General features: G+C 43.9%; 1 protein-coding gene across 1 annotated transcript in view; it reads left to right on the top strand.

The window, feature by feature from the left end:
- GNA11 (G protein subunit alpha 11) overlaps positions 1-17,836 on the top strand; it is a 35,912-nt gene that overhangs the window by 12,968 nt on the left and 5,108 nt on the right. The window contains exons 2-6 of the mRNA XM_070744657.1: positions 205-389; positions 2,446-2,600; positions 3,899-4,027; positions 11,523-11,652; positions 13,596-13,749. Of these exons, the coding sequence (XP_070600758.1) occupies positions 205-389; positions 2,446-2,600; positions 3,899-4,027; positions 11,523-11,652; positions 13,596-13,749 (753 nt within the window). The remainder of the gene's footprint in view (positions 1-204; positions 390-2,445; positions 2,601-3,898; positions 4,028-11,522; positions 11,653-13,595; positions 13,750-17,836) is intronic.

Below are 17,836 nucleotides of genomic sequence, written 5' to 3'. Positions count from 1 at the left end.
TGCCAGCTTCTATTATAAACATACCATTTTATTTTACAAGGCTTTTTGTAGGCTACTTTATCCCCGTGTTGCTCGGTTGTCTTTTAAAAACAAATTGTACCATAAAAATTCATGCCAGAAAACATAAAGCAAGAGAGAATAAAATTCCCATTTAAAGTTGCTGTGTTCTTTATCCTAATCCTATCTCACATTTCTTTTTTCCAGGCACAGGAGAAAGTGGGAAAAGCACCTTCATTAAACAGATGCGGATAATCCATGGCTCGGGCTACTCTGAAGAAGATAAAAAGGGTTTCACCAAACTGGTGTACCAGAATATCTTCACTGCCATGCAGTCAATGATCAGGGCTATGGAGACCTTAAAGATCCTATACAAGTATGAGCAAAATAAGGTGAGGCTCATCACTGCACAGCAGTCTGCATTTCTTTGTGTCCCCTCCCCCTTTCATTAGTTTATCAAAGTATAAAATAGAAAGAAAAATCATCATCATCATCATTATTATTATTGTTATTATTATTAATTAGATTTGTATGCTGCCCCTCTCCGAAGGCTCGGGGAAGCTCACAGCATACAATATAAACCAGTGAATACAGAGACAAATCTAATTACTAAAAAACTACTTAAGCTAAAAAACCCAATATATTAAAAATCAAACAAATTAAAATTGCAGCTATACATCACAATTATTGGCCAGGGGGTCTAGATCTAATTGCCCCAAGCCTGGCGACATAACTGAGTCTTAAGATTCTTGCGGAAGGCGAGGAGGGTGGGGGTAGTACGAATCTCTGGGGGGAGCTGATTCCAGAGGGCTGGGCCCCTCACAGAGAAGGCTCTTCCCCTAGGCCCCACCAAGTGACATTGTCTGATTGATGGGACCTGGAGAAGGCCGACTCTGTGGGAACTGATCAGTCGCTGGGATTCATGCGGCAGAAAAGGCAAGAAATGATGATGTCATGCAAGTAATCATGACAAAGTGAGACGAGAAGGGGGGAAAATAAAAAATAAAAAGGCACTGACTCCTGTCTTTAGCACAGTAGAAGGCAACATTACAACCACAACTTTTTGCTTTTACACAACAGTAGGCACTTCTGTTATTGTATTCCCATAACAATAATCCTGTTTAATTTACAAAAACAAAAGTCTGCATTTCTTTGCCCTGTCCACTTTGCAGGGGTGGACTGCGCAGGCTCCATAATTCATAGACCTCAAAAGAACAGTGCAAACTAGATTCAGAAGTTGGCTTCTGTAAGAATCAAAAGTACAGGTGGTCCTTGAGTTACGACCACAATTTAAGCCCAAAATGTATGTCTCTAAGTGGAACATTGGTTAAGTGACTTTGCCCCATTTCACAACTTTTCCTGCCACAGCTGTTAAGTGAACCACTGCAGTTGTTAGTGACATGGTTGTTAAGTGAATCTGGCTTCCTCATTGATTTTGCTTGTCAGAAGGTCGCAAAAGGGGATCGTGTGACCCCCCCTGGGACACTGCGACCGCCATAAATATTAAGCTGGTTGCCAAGCTTCTGAATTTTGAACGCGTGACCCTGGGGGAATGCTGCAACCGTCTTATATGTGAAAAACAGTCATAAAGTCACTTTTTTTCAGTGCCGTTGTAACTTTGAGTGGTCACTAAATGAATGGTTGGAAGTTGAGGACTACTTGTATATCTGTGTCTGGGTAGTGAGTTAGAAACCTGTTTTAATCTCTCTTATCCCATGCAATATTATTGGATAGTGTATGCCCGATGGGTCTAAACCAGGGCTGTTCATTCTTGGCAACTTTAAGACCTGTGGATTTCAATCCTCCAAATTCTGGGGAAAGTCCATGGGACTTAAAGTTGCTTAGATTGGACAGCCCTGGTCTAAAGGAAAGGGTGCTTTTTATAGGATGAAAGGCTCTGGGACAGGGATCTCCAACGTTGGAAACTTTAAGACTTGTGGACTTCAACTCCCAGCGTTCCTCAGCCAGCTTTGCTGGCTGAGGAATTCTGGGAATTGAAGTCCATAAGTCTTAAAGTTACCAAGATTGGAGACCTGTGTTCTGGGAAACAACTGTGAATTGATCACCAATTGAATTTTGCACTGGATCCTCCTTCTCTGTTGTTGTTAAGATGCAGGATAGGAAAAGGATATGAGTAAATAAAAATCCCTTTTGAAAAAGTTGCTTTTTCAAGAGGCAACTGGTTTTTCTTTGAAGATGTTTCATTTTTCATCCAAGAAGCTTCTTCAGTTCTGAAATACAGAATTGAGGAAGCTTCCTAATGAGAAGTAAAATGTCTTCAAAGAAAAAGAAGAAAGTCCGGTAGCCTCTTGGAAAAAAACACCTTTGGGACAACTGTGGCCTGGATGACTGAGAATCTCCATAGAGTAAATAAAAGTCAATTCCTGCTGGAAGGGCGGGGATAAGATCCAAGTAAGCCATTAACACCTCTCTTCTCTCATCCCGAAGACCAATGCACTACTGATCCGAGAAGTGGATGTAGAAAAGGTTTCATCCTTTGAACAGCCCTATGTAAGTGCAATTAAGACATTGTGGAATGACCCAGGAATCCAAGAATGTTATGACCGGCGGCGAGAATACCAGCTCTCTGACTCGGCTAAATAGTAAGCCAACTTACTGCCACTTTTTTTTACATCTTTCTTTCTTGTTGAGTAGCCTGAACTTCTTTAGGTGTAATTTTAATCTATTGGTTTGGTTCTTACCTCTGGAGCTACAGAAACCGTTTCTCCTATGCAACAAGCTCTTACATTATTACAGTAATATGGATTTCAGGATGTTGTATCTGCTCTCAGTTGTGCCTTTTGCAGGCTAGGTGTACCTGAATAATCTGTGTAGGGCTTGGTTTCCAGTCTCCTTTGAATCTTGCTAGCTCTCCTCTGAATCTGCTCCAATTTGTCCCTTCTCCTTTTGAATGGTGATGTTCAGAATGAGAGAAATAGGTCAAGATAGAGTAGATTGTTGCTTCCCATGTTCTGGGTATAGAATGCACCCCCAGAATAATATTTGCCTTTTGAGCTCCTGGGTCTTAGGTTGAAGTAAAGCGGTAAGGGAAAGTTGGTGTTGAGGCATCGTTGGTGGGGTGGAAGAAAAATATTTGGATTTAAGATTTTGCAGTCTTGTATTGATCAAGATTTCTTTTGAAATCTGAAAAGCCTCAGGAGCTCATGTTCATTTCTGCATTGGTGTTTTCATGTTGTGCCTCTGTTGTAGCATCCGAGTTAGATTCCTTGGTCCATGTATCAAGTTGTGTAGACGGGATGCCTAATTGTGTGCAGTTGTTAATATCTTTGGACTGGAGACATTTGGTGAAAATCAAATGTACCACCCTCTTCCCTGCACACCTAAAGAATAACCACTGAGGGAGGAAAGCTTTCTTATCGTATAAAATTGCAACTCTCACTTCCTTTTTAACCAGTTCCATCAATCTAGGGAACACTGATCCAGGTTAATAATAGGATTTAGGGGTATTAAATCAGCTTTGTCTCTTCAGAAGGAAGTGACTGATACTGTACTGTAATTCAGAGGTCTCCAAAACCTGGCAACTTTAAGACAAGTGAACTTCAACTCCCAGAATGCCCCAGTCAGGTTGATTGAGAAATCCTTTGCCTTGTTTTTCGTCTTAGAGTGAATTATAACCAGGAGAATGCCTACCTTTGTAGGTGATGGGAAATTAGATAAAAGGTTTGGGAATATTTGTGCCTCACTACAAGATGTGGATTTAAATTCTATATTCTTGGATGTGGGATATTGTTGGAAGCCAGCCTTGAAAGTTTGAGCAACTGTAGCGGTCCTCCTGTATCAGAGCTCTTCTATCATTCTCCGTTATAATAATCTCTCTTCAAAGGCATTTAAAGTGGCTGTCAAGCCTCTTTAATCTTTCCCTCATACATGATTTTTGCAGCTACCTTACTGATGTGGATCGTATTGCCACCCCAGGGTATCTCCCAACCCAACAAGACGTCCTGCGGGTCAGAGTCCCAACAACTGGGATCATAGAATACCCCTTTGATCTCGAGAACATTATATTCAGGTAACTTTCTCTCACGGGCATCTGATATTTACAGCGTGCTTTATATAAAAGCACAATACGATTACATGTGTCTATGGAGTTTGGGGAAAACGAATATCTTTTATAACCATGTTTCTCTGTGTATTGTTGATATGTCTTATTGATACATGAAGCCTTCCCAAGAGATTGTCATTTTAATGTGGTGGAAGAGCTCTCTAGCTTTTATGGCCCTGACCACAATGTCATCAGGAATACCATCCGTAACATTATCTCATATGGGAGCCAGCTTGGTCTAATGGTCAAGGCATTGGGCCAGAAACCAGGACAGGAAACTAGATGGAGAAACTTTACAGAAGCCTTTAGTGGGAAACAGGATTATAAAACCACAGAAACATTTATAGAGAAATTAAGTTCGACAATACCGGAAAATGAGATACGATAGGCAGTACAGTAAGACAATACAGGCGCAGCAGTAATGCCCATTTAAATGTTAGGAATAGAGTTAAAGAGTTAGAGTAAGGGCAAGCAAATATGTTATCAAATACATTATCCAAAAATATGGAACCAAATGGTGTGACCATAGAGTTTGGAAAGTGGATCTCTCCGTCTCTCTCACACACATTCTCTCTCTTGCTTATATGATTGCTTAGTTTACACTAGAATGTAGAACATATTTAGGCTAATTGTGGATCAGAACACTTAGTTCTTATAGCTGGCTAGCTAGCTAGGAATTCTGGGGTCCACAAGTCTTAAAAGTTGCCAAGGTTGGACATTCCTGCTTTAGGGGAACTAGAAGCTGTTGAATTTTGAGTACTTCAGAACAGGAAAGGGAGCGAGGCAGAGATTCATGTTGTTACCCTCTCTGTAAATTACAATGAGTTATAAGAATGGCAGGATTGGAAAAGTGGGAATCAACAATTATTGTGGCAGCGTTGCTTAAGATACGCAGGTTACACTCGCAGAAAGTAAAGAAGAGCTAGAAAACCTAATTATAAACACAACAAAGGGAAGTGACTAATCTGAGTTCATGTTAAATATTAAAAAGATAAAACCCACTTGAATTTGCTGTTGCAGAAATGAAGGAAGGTGGGGGATGTATTTGTTTTCTTGGGCTCAGGAATAGATAAACACGGTAGAGCTTGCTGGAGACATAAAGAGGAGATCAATCTTAGGAGGGGAAGCAATGACAAACAGAGATAAGATTAGGAAGGATTTCTATGACAACAGCCATCATAACAATAAAGCAGCAGTTTCCCCAATGGTAATATATGGCTATTAAACCTGGAGCTTTAAAAAGAGGGATAGAAAGAAAAAAAAGAGGCGCTTTTAAATTATGGATTTTGAAATGGTTACTGGGTTTAGCAGTGCTCGTATGTTGAATAGCAAGAATTAGTCATTCAATCCTGGGCCTGCCTTGTGTCTGTCTGTCTGTCTCTTATATTTCTTAACCCCCTCAGTCATAAAAGCCCTGGACAATGGACTACAGAATAATAACAACCCAATCTTTATAACCAATAAATCAGTTAAAGGTAAAAACAAAGCCATACATGTATAGAGGAAGTGTCTTATGCCGTTCAGCTGGAGCTTAAAAGAAAAATAAACTCATTGAAAAAAGGAAGGCTTTCACAATCTTCCTAAAGAGAAACGGAGGTGCCTTCAAATCAGTGGATTCTTGATTATTGTTTGGCTTAGTTTCCACTGCGTTGGCAAGGTTTGGGGAAATGATTTGCCAATACAGTGTTCCCTCGATTTTTGCGGGTTCGAACTTCGCGAAAAGTCTATACCACGTTTTTTCAAAAATATTAATTAAAAAATACTTTGCAATTTTTCTCCCTATACCACAGTTTTTCCTGCCTGATGACATCATATGTCATCGCCAAACTTTTGTCCACCTTTAATAAATATTTTTTTTTAATAAACTTTAATAAATAACCCTGGTGAGTAATAATCTAAATGGTTGCTAAGGGAATGGGAAATTGCAGCTTAGGAGTTTAAAGTGTTATGGGAAGGCTTGTGATACTGTTCATAGCCAAAAATAGTGTATTTACTTCCGCATCTCGCGGAAATTTGACTTTCGCGGGCGGTCTCAGAACGCATCCCCCGCGAAAATTGAGGGAACACTGTACCTCCTTTCTGTTGTGATCATCTGGGTCAAAGTTATCCATCTTGACTTTATATAGGGCAGTGATGGTGAACCTTTTTTTCCTCGGGTGCCAAAAGAGTGGACACACACACCATTGTGCTTATGCAAGTGCCCACACCCATAATTCAATGCCCCGGGAAGGCAAAAACAGCTTCCCCTGGCCCTCTGGAGGCCAGAAACGGACTGTTTCCCAATTTCTGGTGGGCCCAGTAGGCTCATGTTTGGCCCTTCCCAGGCTCCAAAGGCTTCTGTGGAGCCAGGGGAGGATAAAAACCCCCTCCCCCATCCCCCTGGAGGCTCTCTGGAAACAAAAAAAAAGCCCTCCCAGAGCCTCTGTGTGAGCCAAAAATCAGCTGTCCGGCACACACACGAACATTAGAGTTGAGCTAGGGCAGAGGTCCTCAAACATGGCCACTTGTAGACTTGTGGACTTCAACTCCCAGAATTCTCCAGCAGAATAGCTGGCTGGAGAATTCTGGGAGTTGAAGTCCACAAGTCTTCAAGTGGCCAAGTTTGGGGACTCCTGAGCTAGGGCAATGGCTCGTGTGTCAGCAGATGTGACACCTGTGGCACCTGTGCCATCGGTTCGCCATCACTGATATAGAGGGATGGGGAGAGGAGACTCATAGATTCCTGGTTTCTTGCTCAGTGTTTTTAACCCACTCCATCAAACTGGTGCTCTTTGAGCCTCTAGGGGTAAAGTATTCAACAACATGAGGACCTTATGTAAGTTCTACGATCCTTGCAAGGATGGGAGGCTCCTTGCAGTCTTTTCTGACATGCTCAGAGTGAATGAATGGCAATAATTATGGCAATAATAGCAGTGAAGACATCAGGCTAGAAATCAGGCGATAAGGACGTCTACTCCCACCTTAGGCACAAAAGCCAACTGGGCCAATCACCAGGAGACTGCTAGTCCTGGTGTAGGCATGAAAGGTGGCTGGGTGATCTTGGGACAATCACCAGGGGGCTGTGAGTTCTAGTCCTACCTTAGGCAATAAAACCAGCTGGGTAACTTTGGCTCAGTTGTTCTCTTTGACCCCGACTCATCTCACAGGGTGGCGGTTGTTGGGAAAACAGGAGGGGGAAAGAATATTGTGTGTATTCCCCTCTTGAATTATTTTTGAAAACAATAAAGGTGTGTGTGTGTATGCAAATAGATAAGCAAACCCAAAATTCACATGCTTTAGACATGACCTATAAAGCCCTTCATGGCACCGGACCAGAATATCTCCGGGACCGCCTGCTGCCGCCCGAATCCCAGCAACCAGTTAGGTCTCACAGAGTTGGCCTTCTCCGGGTCCCATCAACTAAACAATGTCGTTTGATGGGACCCAGGGGGAGAGCCTTCTCTGTGGTGGCCCCGACCCTTTGGAACCAACTCCCCCCAGATATCAGAGTTGCCCCCACCCTCCTTGCCTTTCGTAAGCTCCTTAAAACCCACCTCTGTCGTCAGGCATGGGGGAATTGAGACTTTCCCTTCCCCCTAGGCTTATAAAATTTATGCATGGAATGTCAGTGTGTATGATTGGTTTCTTAAATTGGGTTTTTAAAAAATTAACTTAAATATTAGATTTGTTTACATTGTATTATTGTTGTTGTTAGCCACCCCGAGTCTACGGAGAGGGGCGGCATACAAATCTGATAAAAAAATGAATGAATGAATGAATGAATGAATGAATGAATGAATGAATGTTATATGAGCAAGGGAAACAAGGGTGGAAGAGGCAGAGGCAGAAACGCCTTTCTGTTCCTGAGCCTGAAAAACTGCAACCCATCAAGGTCAGGAGTACATGTACACGCTTCTTTAAAATAAAAGATAGGTTCAAAATACAGAAGGATCTTGACAGACTTGAACATTGGCCGCTATCAAACAAAATGAAATTCAATGGTGAAAAAAGTAAGGTTTTACATTTAGGCAATAAAAACAAAACGCACAGGTTCAGTATATGTGGTACATTTCTCAACAGTAGTAACTGTGAGAGGGATCTTGGAGTCCTGGTGGACAACCATTTAAATAGGAGCCAGCAGCTGCCAAAAAAAGCCAACACAGTTCTAGGCTGCATTAACAGAGGGATAGAATCAAGATCCCGTGAAGTGTTAACATCACTTTATAAGGTCTTGACAAGGCCACACTTGGATTACTGCATTCAGTTTTGGTCACCACAATATAAAAAGGATGTTGAGACTCTAGAAAAAGTACAGAGAAGAGCAACAAAGATGATCAGGGGACTAGAGGCTGAAACATATGAAGAACAGTTGCAGGAACAGGGCATGGCTAGTTTGATGAAAAGAAGGACCAGGGGAGACAGGATAGCAGTGTTCCAATATCTCACGGGTTGCTACAAAGAAGAGGGAGTCAGGCTGTTCTCCAAAGCTGAGGGTAGGGCAGGAAAGAGAAATTTCCTGACAGTTAGAACAATTAATCAGTGGAACAGCTTGCCTCCAGAAGTTGTGGATGCTCCAACACTGGAAGTTTTTAAGCAGATGTTGGATAACCATCTGTCTGCAGTAGTATAGTGTTTCTTGCCCGAGCAGGGAGTTGGACTAGAAGACTTCCAAGGTCCCTTCAAACTCTGTTGTTGTTGTTGTTGTTATTAAAACCAGGCAGGAAAACCAAGTAAACCATTGAGATGCGGCTGCCCAGCCTCCTCTTAAAATATTCCACTAGGCACTCTTTAAAAAAACACAACTATTGCCATCTGGCAGATGGTACAGGATAATAAAAACAAGGACAATAGGCTGAAATGAAGCTTGTATCCCAGGGCAATAAACCATGTTGAATTCTACAGTACAGTGCAATATCGGGTTTTCCATTTCAATTATACAGAATGTAAAGGATGTATGTTCGTGTTTTTATTTTTATAGTTATAATGTACACTGGAGATGGCATTTAATTTTGTTTTACCATGTGCAATGACGATAAAGTAAGCTAAACTAAACTCACAAAATCCTATAGGCAGATTGTACTACTATTGCTGAGACTTTACCAGGACATTTTTCCTTATATTTTTAAGGTATTTGTAAGTTACCGTATTTTTCAGAGTATAAGATGCACCTTTCCCCTCCCTTCCCAAGAGGGTGGAAATGTTGGTGTACGTATACAGAGGTACCTCTACTTACTAACTTAATTTGTTCTGTGACCAGGTTCTTAAGTACAGACCGAGGAAAATGACCCACAGAAACTACAAAACAAACATGAGAGACAAGGACCGATCACAAGGGCACGAGCTGAAATCAAAAAATAAAAATGAGAAAAAATTAGATACTACAACACAAAAAGATGACATTACTATATTCTCAATGAATATTAATGGATTGAAGTCAGTTAGAAAAAGAGAAATTTTTTTCCACAAACTCCTAAGCCACAATTTTGACATTACATGTCTACAAGAAACACACATCATAAAAAAGGACATCACGACCTTATCACTCCCAGGTCTTGACGAACTTTTTACTTCATCAGCACTAGTTAAAAGAAGAAACTTAACAACCTTAACATAAAACTACAGGAAGCAGAAACAACATTACAGCAATATCCGGATGACCCAGCAACATTAACTAAAATCAAAACCATAAAACATGAAATAAACCTAGAAACTCAACAACAACTCACTGCCAAATATAAAACCCTAAAGCAACTAAATTTCGAATCCGCTAATAAACCTGGTCGATGGTTGGCCTTTAAATTGGCGCAACAAAAAGCTGACAAAATTATAGAATCTCTTTATGATAATTCGGGGCTACTGAAAACAAACACAGAGGAAAAGAAAAACATAATACAACAATACTATCAGGACCTATACAAATCAGATAAACCAGATAACTTTGCAATCAAAAAATATTTAGCCTTAAATGAAACATTTCAGATAACAGAGGAAGAAAGAAAAAAACTAAATAGAAATATTACCTCTACAGAAATCAAATTGGCCATTGCAAAACAACACAATAATAAAACACCAGGACCTGACGGTATTCCGTCAGAATTCTATAAGCATCATCAGGACATATTAGAGCCAATAATGCTCAGGCATTACAACAAGGCAAGCTTCCGAAAACATGGTCCGAAGCCTACATTACCATCATACCAAAAGAAAACAAAGACAAAAAATATTTAGAAAACTACCGACCAATCTCACTACTAAATACAGACTACAAAATTCTCTCATCTATAATTGCAGAACGCTTTAAAAATATATTAAATAATATTATACACCCCGACCAAAATGGATTCTTACCAAAAAGAAATATACGGTAAGCAATAATACCCGAATTATACTCAATACCATAGAATACTACAACGAAAATCGTGATAAACCAGTGGCACTCATGTTTATTGACCTGAAAAAAGCCTTCCATTCCCTTTATTGGGAATATTTTATATTACAAATCCAACACATGAAATTTGGAGATAATTTTATTAACTTAATAAAATCTATTTACTCCCAACAAACAGCAAAAATACTTTTCAATAAAGCCATCACAGAAGAAATAACAATAACAAGAGGAGTACGCCAGGGATGCCCTTTAGCACCTCTAATTTTCATATTAGCTATGGAAACATTTTTAAAAAATATAAGAAACAACGAACAAATAAATAGACTTAAAATAAAAAAGGAAGATTTCAAAATTCAAGCGTTCGCAGACGATATAGTACTTATAATCCAAGACCCCCTTAAATCAGCCCACATTTTAATGAGTGAAATCCATAGATTTGGGGAAATAACCGGTCTTAAAATCAACCTTGATAAAACTCAAATTATAACCAAAAACATGACAATAGAACAAAACTCAATGTTGGAACAAACCCTTAATATAAAAATAGTGAAAAAAACCAAATATTTGGGCATCACAATCTCAGCGAACAACAATACTCTGAAAAAAGATAATTATGACAAACTCACACAGGACACACAAAAAGATTTAAATAGATGGACAAATTTAAAATTATTATTGGTGGGTAAAATTGCAGCAGGGAATCTAAAGGAAATAAGTACCACTACACAGATTAGCTTTCTCACACCAGCCTTGCTGGTCTCCCAACAATTCTGCTGTTGCAAACATATTGGATACCCCATTTCTTAGTGTGTGTGTGGGGTGGGGGGGGCAGGGACTTGGAGAGTGGGAACGTTGACCAGTCACTGAGCATTTTTTATAATAAGGGGTTTTTAGTTGTTTTTAATAGTTGGATTGTTCATGTTGTTTTACCACTGTTGTTAGCCGCCCTGAGTCTGCGGAAAGGGGCGGCATACAAATCCAATAAATAATAATAATAATAATAATAATAATAATAATAACAACAACAACAACAACAACAACAACAACAACAACAATTCACTGTTGTTCTTCCCCCAACCCTGTCTGTCTTTTCAGAATGGTGGATGTTGGTGGGCAAAGGTCAGAAAGGAGGAAGTGGATACACTGCTTTGAAAATGTTACTTCCATCATGTTCTTAGTAGCTCTTAGCGAATATGACCAAGTACTGGTGGAATCTGATAACGAGGTAAGCAACATGACTGGCGGACGGCCTTGGCAGGTGGGGTTTGTACTGAATGGGAAGGCTGGGTGTTTATTGTTTCATTTTTTATAATTTTCTTATGTATGATGTACATCGAAGGTGTTTGAGTTCAAGCCTGGTAGCAGCCATCCAAACCCTAACAGCCTCCAGACACTGGCACATTACTTCCACTATTAGAATGGTGGGGTGGGTGGATGATGTTCCCGAGATGGGGAGCCTTGTTATCTTGTCAACAGCAGAATTCTTTGGAGCACCTGTCCTTCCCAAGTCATATATTTCTTGGCTCAGGATCCTTCCTTCCTTCCTTCCTTCCTTCCTTCCTTCCTTCCTTCCTTCCTTCCTTCCTTCCTTCCCTCCCTCCCTCCCTCCTTCCTTCCTTCCTTTCTTTCCTTCCCTCCCTTCCTTCTTTCCCTCCCTTCCTTCCTTCCCTCCTTCCTACCCTCCCTCCCTCCCTCCCTTTATTTATGTATTTATGTATTTATGTACAGTAATACCTCATGATACGAACTTAATTGGTGCAAGGAGGAGGTTCATAAGACGAAAGGTTCGTAAGACGGAACATTGTTTCCCATAGGAAACAATGTAAAGTCAATTAATCCGTGCAACCAAAAAAACCCCCGCAAAAAAACGGCTTTCGGCGAATGCTGGGAAGCCGCGCGGCTGTTTTAAAAAGTGACAGCCGGCCTGGGGGGCTTCCCAGCACCCCCCCGAACCCCGAACCTCGTCCTAGCCTGAGCCGGGCCCGCTCGGTCACGCCTCGCCCGCCGCCCGCCCGATCCTGCGCCTCCTGCTTCCCCCCCCCAAGCCAAAAATACAAAGGCGGTCTGCCGCCGCCCACGGAGCAATGGGAAGCTGAAGCCGCTGGCAGTTTCAGACTCCGTTTGCTCCATGCTGCTCCGCCCTGCCTGTCATGCGGCGGCAGACCGTCTTTGTGTTTTTCGCTGAGGGGGGAGCAGGAGGACCTTCCTGACTCCCTTCCCCAGCGCCGGACGTCCTGCCTTCCCTCCCAGCCAAAAACCCAAAGCGGCCTCCCGAATGTTTTCCGTGTTACCAACCTGCCGCCGCCGCCGTCGAGAAGCCCCGCAGCCCGGCTGTCACCTTTTAAAACAGCCGGGGGGTTTCCCAGCAGCCTCCCGAAGCCGAACGCCAAACCCGAACTTCCGGGTTCAGCTTCGGGAGGCTGCTGGGAAACCCCCCGGCTGTTTTAAAAGGTGACAGCCGGGCTGCGGGGCTTCCCAGCAGCCTCCGGAATGCTGAACCCGGAAGTTCGGGTTTGGCGTTCGTAAGACGAAAAACGTTCGTAAGAAGAGGCAAAAATTTTCTGAACCCCGGGTTCGTATCATGGGTTGTTCGTAAGACGAGGGGTTCGTATCTTGAGGTACCACTGTATTTATGTATTATTATTTTTAAATGGAGGTCTTATATAAGGGCTGCCTTAGAGGAAGGACCAAGCATGACCATAAAATATGGGTGGGGATCAAAGTTTGCTACTTGGCTTTCAAAGTGACCATTTGTGCCCTGCAGAGTTCTTGGCTTGGGTGTTGGGCTGTGAGGGCCTGGTGGATGCCGAGAGGTTCTATCCCCCCCCCCCCCCCGAATAAATAGAAAACCAACAAACATTTGCCTTTTTCGTCCCCAACCCTTTCAGTCCGTTCTCCCCTCACATGAAAGCAACAAGGAGACAGGACTGGGTACCTATTTACTGTATAATACACTTCTGGCTAAGGTGGAATGGTGACGTGTGCTTGCCCCCGTGGCTCTGAGAGCTAACAGAGTCCAGCGCAATTATGCTACTGCACCTGTACAGGTAGCGAAACCACGCACGGACACGCAGGTGCACCACGGGCAATGATGTAATCCTTCTTTATATCGTGTATATTTATTATTTCATCCCTGGATCTTAAAAACAAATCTGCTTTTCCTTATAGAACCGCATGGAAGAGAGCAAAGCCCTTTTCCGGACCATAATCACCTATCCCTGGTTCCAGAATTCCTCTGTCATCCTCTTTCTCAATAAGAAAGATCTCTTGGAAGACAAGATCATGTACTCCCACCTTGTGGATTACTTTCCAGAGTTTGATGGTAAGAAGTTGGCTTTTTCAGGAATTAAAATAAGGGATCGGCCCTGTTGACTTGTGAGGCCATATCCAGTAGTAGCAGCCCCCCTTCTGTTTGAGGGCAGCCTACATGGCATTGTGCCAGAATACATCCGGAACCGCCTTCTACCGCACGAATCCCAGCGGCCGATAAGGTCCCACAGAGTTGGCCTTCTCCGGGTCCCGTCGACTAAACAATGTCGTTTGGCGGGCTCCAGGGGAAGAGCCTTCTCTGTGGCGGCCCCGGCCCTCTGGAACCAACTCCCCCCAGAGATTAGAACGGCCCCCATCCTCCTTGTCTTTCGCAAATTACTTAAGACCCACCTTTGTCGCCAGGCATGGGGGAGTTAAGTTATCCTTTCCCCCTAGGCTATTACAAGTTATGCATGGTATGTTTGTGTGTATGTTTGGTTTTTTATAATAAGGGTTTTTTAGTTGTTTTTATTAATTGGATTGTTCATGTTGTTTTACCACTGTTGTTAGCCGCCCCGAGTCTGCGGAGAGGGGCGGCATACAAATCCAATAAATAATAATAATAATAATAATAATAATAATAATAATAATAATAATAATAATCTTTTCCTGAGCCTTCCCTCTTTCTTGAGGAGATTGGGCTGCCATCTGGCTGGGGAGGTGTTGGGTTTCCTACTTGAGCAGGGGGTTGGACTTGATGACCTGCAAGGTCCCTTTCAACCAATAAACAAACCAACAAACCAACCAACCAACAAATAAATAAATGTGTTAAGTGAGTTTGCTTCATTTTACGACTTTTCTCGCCACATTCGTAAAGTCAGTGTTTCCCAACCTTGGCAGCTTGAAGATATTTGGACTTTAACTCTCAGAATTCTGGGAGTTGAAGTCCAGATATCTTCAAGTTGCCAAGGTTAGGAAACACTGCGTTAAGTGACTCACTGCAGTTCTTAAATGAACGAAGCGGTTCTTAAGTGAACCCGATTTCCCCATTGACTGGTCAGAAGGTCGCAAAAGGAGATTACGTAACCCCAGGACACCACAACCATCATAACCATGAGTCAGTCAAGCATCTGAATGTAAATCAGGTGACCCTGAGGAGGATGCAAAAGTCCTAAGTGTGAAAAATGGGAATAAGTGACTTTATTTTCAGTACTGTTGTAACTTTGGTCACTAAGTCGAGGACTGTTGTAAGTCGAGGACTACCTGTAGCTTGCTCTTCATCAGAGGGGGTTCCTCCTTCCAGCCAGATAAGCCTTCTGTTCCTCATTATAATAAGAGCCGGGGTGGCGCAGCGGGTAGAGTGCTGTACTGCAGGCCACTGAAGCTGACTGTAGATCTGCAGGTCAGCGGTTCAAATCTCATCAAGGTTGACTCAGCCTTCCACCCTTCTAAGGTGGATAAAATGAGGACTTGGATTGTTGGGGGCAATAGGCTGGCTCTTTTAAAAAGTGCTATTGCTAACATGTTGTAAGTCGCCCTGAGTCTAAGGAGAAGGGCGGCCTAAAAATCGAATGAATGAATGAGTATATAACAAGCAGGAAGAGGGAGATTGTGATCCCCTTATATAGAGCACTGGTGAGACCACATTTGGAATCCTGTGTTCAGTTTATTTTTATTTTATTTATTTTATTACTTAGATTTGTATGTAGACTCGGGGCGGCTCACAACATGTAGAAACAAATCATGGGTAATCAGACAAGTTTAAAATGTTTAAATATTAAAAACCCCATATGCTAACAGACACACACACAGACATACCATGCATAAATTAAACGTGCCCAGGGGGAGATGTTTCAGTTCCCCCATGCCTGACGGCAAAGGTGGGTTTTAAGGAGTTTACGGAAGGCAGGAAGAGCAGGGGCAGTCCTAATCTCCGGGGGGAGTTGGTTCCAGAGGGCCGGTGCCGCCACAGAGAAGGCTCTTCCCCTGGGGCCCGTCAACCGACATTGTTTAGTTGACGGAACCCGGAGAAGGCCCACTCTGTGGGACTAATCGGTCGCTGGGATTCGTGCGGCAGGAGGCGGTCTCGGAGATATTCTGGTCCGATGCCATGAAGGGCTTTAAAGGTCATAACCAACACTTTGAATTGTGACCGGAAATTGATCGGCAGCCAATGCAGACTGCGGAGTGATGGTGAAACATGGGCATATCTAGGTAGGCCCATGACTGCTCTCGCAGCTGCATTTTGCACGATCTGAAGTTTCCGAACACTTTTCAAAGGTAGCCCCATGTAGAGAGCATTACAGTAGTCGAACCTCGAGGTGATGAGGGCATGAGTGACTGTGAGCAATGAGTCCCGGTCCAGATAGGGCCGCAACTGGTGCACCAGGCGAACCTGGGCAAATGCCCCCCTCGCCACAGCTGAAAGATGTTCTAATGTGAGCTGTGGATCGAGGAGGACGCCCAAGTTGCGGACCCTCTCTGAGGGGGTCAATGATTCCCCCCCCAGGGTAATGGACGGACAGATGGAATTGTCCTTGGGAGGCAAAACCCACAGCCACTCTGTCTTATCCGGGTTGAGCTTGAGTCTGTTGACACCCATCCAGGCCCCGACAGCCTCCAGGCACAGGCGCATCACTTCCACCGCTTCGTTGACTGGGCATGGGGTGGAGATGTAAAGCTGGGTATCATCCGCATATTGATGATACCTCACCCCATGTCCTTGGATGATCTCGCCCAGCGGTTTCATGTAGATGTTAAATAGCAGGGGGGAGAGGACCGACCCCTGAGGCACCCCACAAGGGAGAGACCTAGGAGTCGACCTCTGACCCCCCACTAACACCGACTGCGACCGGCCAGAGAGGTAGGAGGAGAACCACTGCAGAACAGTGCCTCCCACCCCCAGCCCCTCCAGCCGGTGCAGAAGGATACCATGGTCGATGGTATCGAAAGCCGCTGAGAGGTCAAGGAGCACCAGGACAGAGGATAAACCCCTGTCCCGGGCCCGCCAGAGATCATCCATCAACGCGACCAAAGCGGTTTCCGTGCTGTAACCGGGCCTGAAACCCGACTGCCGGGGACCTAGATAATCGGCTTCTTCCAAGGACCGCTGGAGCTGGAGTGCCACCACCTTCTCAACAACCTTCCCCATAAAGGGAAGGTTGGAGACTGGACGATAGTTATTAAGGACAGCTGGGTCCAGGGAGGGCTTCTTGAGGAGGGGGCGCACAAGCGCTTCTTTATAGAGTGATGGAAAAACTCCCCTCCCCAAGGAAGCGTTGGTAATCTCCTGGGCCCAGCTCCGTGTCACCTCCCTGCCGGCCGAAACCAACCAGGAGGGACACGGATCCAGTAAACAGGTGGCGGAACTCACAGCTCCAATGGCCTTGTCCACTTCATCAGGTGTCACCAGATCAAACTCTTCCCAGACAGGTGGACAAGTACATGCCCCAGTCACCTCGACTGACTCGTTGTCAGTCGACTCTGTTGTACAATTGGAGTCGAGGTCGGCCCGAATCCGAGCGACTTTATCAGCGAAAAACGTGTTAAAATCCTCGGCACTACTCTGCAAGGGCTCCCCAACTCCCCCCTGATTAAGAAGGGAGCGGGTCACCCTAAACAGAGCGGCTGGGCGGGATTCCGCTGATGCAATCAAGGCGGCATGGTACGCGCATCTTGCCGCCTTGAGCGCCACTTTGTAAGTCTTAATAAAAGCTCTTACAAGTGTTCGATCGGATTCAGACCTACTCTTCCTCCATCGCTTCTCTAGACGTCTCTTTTGGCGTTTCAACTCCCGGAGCTCCTCGTTGAACCATGGGGCTCTACGGGGTCTAACGCCTCGGAGAGGTCGCAAAGGCGCAATCCGGTCAAGAGCCCCCGCTGCAGCCGTGTTCCAGGCCTCCGCGAGAGACTCCGCCGAACTGTGGACGAGTGCCTCTGGAATAACCCCAAGCGCCGTCTGAAAGCCCTCTGGGTCCATCAGGCGTTTGGGGCGGAACATCTTCATTGGTTCCGCCTCCCTGCGGGGAAGGATTGGAGCCAGGAAGTCAAGCCGTAGTAGAAAATGGTCTGACCATGACAAAGGCAATACTTCTAAGCCCCTTAGTCTCAGATCATTACTCAATTGCTCGGAAAGGAATACCATGTCAGGTGCGTGCCCT

Source organism: Erythrolamprus reginae, chromosome 1, assembly GCF_031021105.1.
Source record: "Erythrolamprus reginae isolate rEryReg1 chromosome 1, rEryReg1.hap1, whole genome shotgun sequence".
Classification (NCBI taxonomy): domain Eukaryota; kingdom Metazoa; phylum Chordata; class Lepidosauria; order Squamata; family Dipsadidae; genus Erythrolamprus; species Erythrolamprus reginae.
The sequence above is the reverse complement of the archived record's forward strand: the minus strand, read 5'-3'. Positions and strand labels throughout refer to the sequence as shown.